Genomic DNA, 5,000 nt, shown 5'->3' with positions numbered 1-5,000 from the left:
CAATGCAATATTTGGTGTCCCGGTGTTTCCCTGGGCCCACGGGATTGAGAATTCCTCGGTGTCTGTGTGATATTATGAGAGGTTGTCTAAGTGGTGGTGGGTTTGGTCAGTAGTGCTTTGATGGCCGTTGATAGCATGGACGGCAGATAACAAAACAAGGCAGCACTTCCCCCTGCGCTGATGATCACAGATCTGAGGGATCTGGAGATCTGGAAGACTTGAATTACAGTAAGTCCTCTCTGATCGAAGGCATTCAAGTGCCTCCCTAATGGAAAGCACACAGTTCTTCCATCTCTACTTTAAACAAAAGTAATTTATCAAACAGGGAGCTGCCATAACTTCTCCCATGCTGGCAGACCTTAAAACAAACTTCAATACGAACAACAATGTTAATTAGAGTTGACAAGCCATGCGAGATATTGGGAAAAATGGAACAAACATGCAATCAATTGAAAGTAGCGTGGGTGTAAGAAGTCCGGGGGCGATGAGAGGAGAATTAGCAGCAGGGGGAGAAGGGAGCCATAGTGTGAACGAAGGAGGCGTAAGGGGGGGAGAGGGGCAGTGTGGCATGCAGGGCGCGGGGGGGGGGGCACCTACTACCTTCAGAAAGCGTCTCTGAAAGGTGTTGGTCTGGTCGCCGGAGATGAAGCCGTGGTCGTGGCGAGGAAAGATCATCTAGAGCGGCGGAGAGGGACGGGGGAAAGGGCCCAGAGGAGAAGAAAGGAGAGAGGAGGGACAGAGGGGTAGACCGGAGGAGAAGAACAGAGAGAGGAGGGACGGAGGAGTGGACCGGAGGAGAAGAACAGAGAGAGGAGGGACGGAGGAGTGGACCGGGGGAGAAGAACAGAGAGAGTAGGGACGGAGGAGTGGAGGGGGGAGGGCAGAAGAGAGGGAGAAGAGCGAGAGAAGGTCAACGGAGAGGACAGTGTGGATCAACAGCAGAGGGAGGGAGGGATGGGGGAGAGGACAGAAGAAAGGCAATCGAAACAAGAGCCGGTATCTAGTCCAAGGAAAGTCCCCAGCGAGACGCAGAGACAGAGAGCTGCGAAGAGAAGAGAACAAGATGTCTGCTGCAGAGCCCCCCCGGAAGCAGATCTGGGGCCGGGGCTGATCCCCCCCTGAACCCAGATCAGCCCGTCGGGGTGCAGGGACAGCAGCAGGTAGAGGAGGGGCGATAAGGGGCGGGGCTCGGCGGTACGGGGAGAAGGGAGGGACAAACCTTGAGAATCTGATTACTGTAGAGACCTGCGTGTGTGTTAGGGGGAGGGCCCTGAGAGAGGGGAGGGGGGGTGGGGGGCCACAGGAACAGGAAGTAACCCGGGGGACAACATACAGATATGACGTTTAGAAAAAAACACAGACCTCTTCAAACACGTGTAATAAATACAACACAAACAGGAAGTGGGCTCAACTTTGTTGTTGCAAATATTCCATACATCCAAACATAAATGAAAACTATGAACTATAAAACCTGACAGGACAGAAGAAAAAACATTTGAAATACACACGGCATTACTCAGAAGTGACTTATAACCCTTCTCTGTTTGTCTCAGATTACATTACAATGATTATATATATATATCATATCTATATATTCAGTGCATGTATTCATCTTGGCGACCCTTTGAAGTGGGGTTGAAGCATGCGGAGGCCGTGTGGCCGCCAGCGAGCGGCGAGCCTCCCCTGGGTCAGAACCAGGGCTCGCTGCTCAGACAGACGGACAGTTCATCTGCCTGACCGCCGTCCAAAGAACACAAGCAGAGAGGAGCTGTGGTGGCAGGGGGGGAGGAAAAACACTGAAGTAAGAGAGAGAGAGAGAGAGAGAGAGAGAGAGGGAGAGGGAGAGAGAGAGAGCAGTAGAAAGAGGGGGAGGGAGAGAGAGAGAGAGAGAGAGAGCAGTAGAAAGAGGGGGAGAGAGAGAGAGAGAGAGAGGGAGAGGGAGAGAGAGAGCGAGAGAGAGGGAGAGAGAGCAGTAGAAAGAGGGGGAGAGAGAGAGAGAAAGAGAGAGAGAGAGAGAGAGAGAGAGCAGTAGAAAGAGGGGGAGAGACAGAGAGAGAGAGAGAGAGAGAGAGAGAGAGAGGGAGAGGGAGAGCGAGAGAGAGGGAGAGAGAGCAGTAGAAAGAGGGGGAGAGAGAGAGAAAGAGAGAGAGAGAGAGAGAGGGAGAGAGAGAGAGCAGTAGAAAGAGGGGTAGAGACAGAGAGAGAGAGAGAGAGAGAGAGAGAGAGGGAGAGGGAGAGAGAGAGAGAGAGCAGTAGAAAGAGGGGGAGAGAGAGAGAGAAAGAGAGAGAGAGAGAGTGAGAGAGGGAGACAGAGAGAGAAAGAGAGGGAGAGAGAGCAGTAGAAAGAGGGGGGGAGAGAGAGAGAGAGAGAAAGAGAGAGAGAGAGAGAGAGGGAGACAGAGAGAAAGAGAGAGAGAGAGAGAGAGAGAGAGAGCAGTAGAGAGAGAGAGAGAGAGAGAGAGAGCAGTAGAGAGAGGGAGAGAGAAAGAGAGTAAGCAAGACGCTAGCCTGTTCATGAGGTTTGTGTTAACAGGCTGTGGTCAGTTCCGGATAACTGAGGTTTCCCAGCTCCATCGAGTCCTCCTCCTCCTCCTCCTCCTCCCTCCTCCTCCTCCTCCTCCTCCTCCCTCCTCCTATATCGTTCCCTCTTCCAAACGTCCCATTCCCTCTGTCCCTCCAGCCTCACCATGAGCACCACACATATGCCTGTGCTTCTTGGCAGCAGACAGAGGGGCTGTATGGGCCTGTTTAACGCTCATTTCCCTGGTCAGGCTCCAGGCGGACACCGAGGACAGCCAGCGGTTCATTCACTCTGAGGACCGCAGTGGCTTCAAGCTCGCACCGTCCAAAAAGACCAATAATCGATTTGTTCCTCTTCTGCGCGTGGATCTCCACGGTGGCTCGGGTCCGTCCCCACTGCCCCCGGTCACAGCCCGACACCTGACGCTGCCTGGCCTGGGCCAGACGCCCTGGGGCCCCGGTCTCCCCTCTCCCCGCTCTCCTCCTAGCTCACTGCACAGCGTCGAGTTCCCGGAGGAGCAGCCAGGAGCAGCTCCTCCTGAGCCCCTCCTGAGCCGGCTGCTCCTGAGCCGGCTCCTCCTGAGCCCCTCCTGAGCCGGCTCCTCCTGAGCCGGCTGCTTCTGAGCCGCTCCGTAGGCGTCGGGATGACAGAGTGTCCTTCCCGCCGCTCCCGGTGGACACCACATGCTCCGGCCGTCCCCGGCATCTGCCCCGCTCCGAGGACCAATGGGGGCCACCGACAGGGGGCCAATGGGGGTGATGGATTGACAGGAAGAGGCTGGCAGACGGAGATGCACGACCACTTCCTGTTGTTTTACGGCTCTCCTCTCATCCTCTCCGAGGGGTCAGGGGTCAAGCGGGTCTGCCTCGGGGAGGTTTAGCTAAGAGAAGCTGCCCTCAGGCCAAACGCGTTAACTCCTGGGTTTGGTTAAGAAAATAACAAAATTGTTTCCATATTAATATACGCATAAAGTTTAAGAAGAGAAAGGAGCCTTTAACAGTCCATTCCCTTGCCATAACGGTTCAACACACACCGCAGCACCAAACCACAAGAGCAACAGCAGGGGGTGGAAGAACAGCGAGGTCTGTTCTGACCCAACCAGTGTTTCTAACAGGCGGCACTGAGGTTTGTTCCCCCGCCACAAGCGTATCCATGTACTGGGCATCAAAGCCCTGGAGGCCACGGCCAAGTCCAATATTTACAATCTGGAAGTAATGCCTAATGAGGAGTGCCAGAAAGTGGATTCCTCAGAAGAAAAGCCTCCGCTGCCGTGGAACACAGGACACGCTGCGAGGCCAAACGGCTTGTGCCTCGATACAAATCAAGAATGCTCCCTAATGGCGGAGAAGTGTGGCATGAATGCGGTTCCACTGGGTAGCAACGGCAAACCTACACCCCATTTGTTCTCTTGAGAAAATAAGGCTCTGGAATTCTGCCTTCAGCAAACCTGAGTACGAGCAACAACACTGTTCAAGCCCCTGGACTGATGACAGTGCAGCAATTATGTCATTCTCACAACAAACTGTAAGCCGGCACTTAATGTACACACTTATTGTATGTTGTACATCCTGGCACTTAATGTACGCACTTATTGTATGTTGTACGTCCTGGCATTTAAAAATAGTACTTAGTTGTGTAGCATCTTATCCTAGCTATCTCTGTTGTATACGGGGAATGGGTTCATCTAACCACCGTTAGTATGAACATCTTCACTGTACTGACAGCGATATATTGTTGTTTCTCTTTCTTCTGACAAACGTACTTATTGTAAGTCGCTTTGGATATAAGCGTGTGCTAAATGCCCTGAATATAAAATGTAAATGTCAACCCCCATCATCTATTTATGCAGATGACTCATCCCCCTTTAGTCAACAGGTGACCGGGTGCTGTCCGGGTTCGGTCCAACGACCTGAACATCTGAAAACAAAGGAGCTCATTCAGGGAACCACGAGGATACCTCCACGCGCCAGTGAGCCCTGAATGCTCACCGCTGAACACACGGGGGGTCTGTTTTTCAAACTGCAATAAAGGAAAGGAAAGAACGGTAATAACACGGACCTCCGAACGGGAAGACGAATGATATCACTCGAAAACACAACACTGAGGAACGGCGGAGCTGAACGACGGCCCCGCCGTGGTCGGGGGGGCTGGCTCGGAGCGGTGCCCGGACCCCGGGGGTGTTGGGCGGTGAGGTTTGGTGTTTCCACCGTGATCTCCACATCACCTCATCATCGCTCAGCTCAACCTGGACGGGTTCCTGAGGCCCGGACGATGTGTGGACAGCTGCTGAGCCCTCGTCAGCACGCTGTCGGCGGGGGGTTGGATGTTCTGCAGCGGCCAGGGGCTATGGCGGCCGCCCAGTGAAAACACGCTGGCTCCTCCCAACGTGTGTGTGGTGGCCGAGAGAAAGAGAGAGAGAGAGAGAGAGAGAGAGGGGGAGAGAGAGAGAGAGAGAGAGGGGAGAATAGGGGAAGAGGAG

General features: G+C 53.8%; 1 protein-coding gene across 1 annotated transcript in view; it reads right to left on the bottom strand.

Moving 5' to 3' along the window:
* Positions 1 to 5,000, bottom strand: part of col23a1a (collagen type XXIII alpha 1 chain a) — a 121,822-nt gene that overhangs the window by 17,587 nt on the left and 99,235 nt on the right. The window contains exon 9 of the mRNA XM_079744810.1: positions 601 to 675. Within this exon, the coding sequence (XP_079600936.1) occupies positions 601 to 675 (75 nt within the window). The remainder of the gene's footprint in view (positions 1 to 600; positions 676 to 5,000) is intronic.

This window comes from Pollachius pollachius (genome assembly GCF_949987615.1).
Source record: "Pollachius pollachius genome assembly, chromosome: 10".
Lineage (NCBI taxonomy): Eukaryota > Metazoa > Chordata > Actinopteri > Gadiformes > Gadidae > Pollachius > Pollachius pollachius.
The sequence above is the reverse complement of the archived record's forward strand: the minus strand, read 5'-3'. Positions and strand labels throughout refer to the sequence as shown.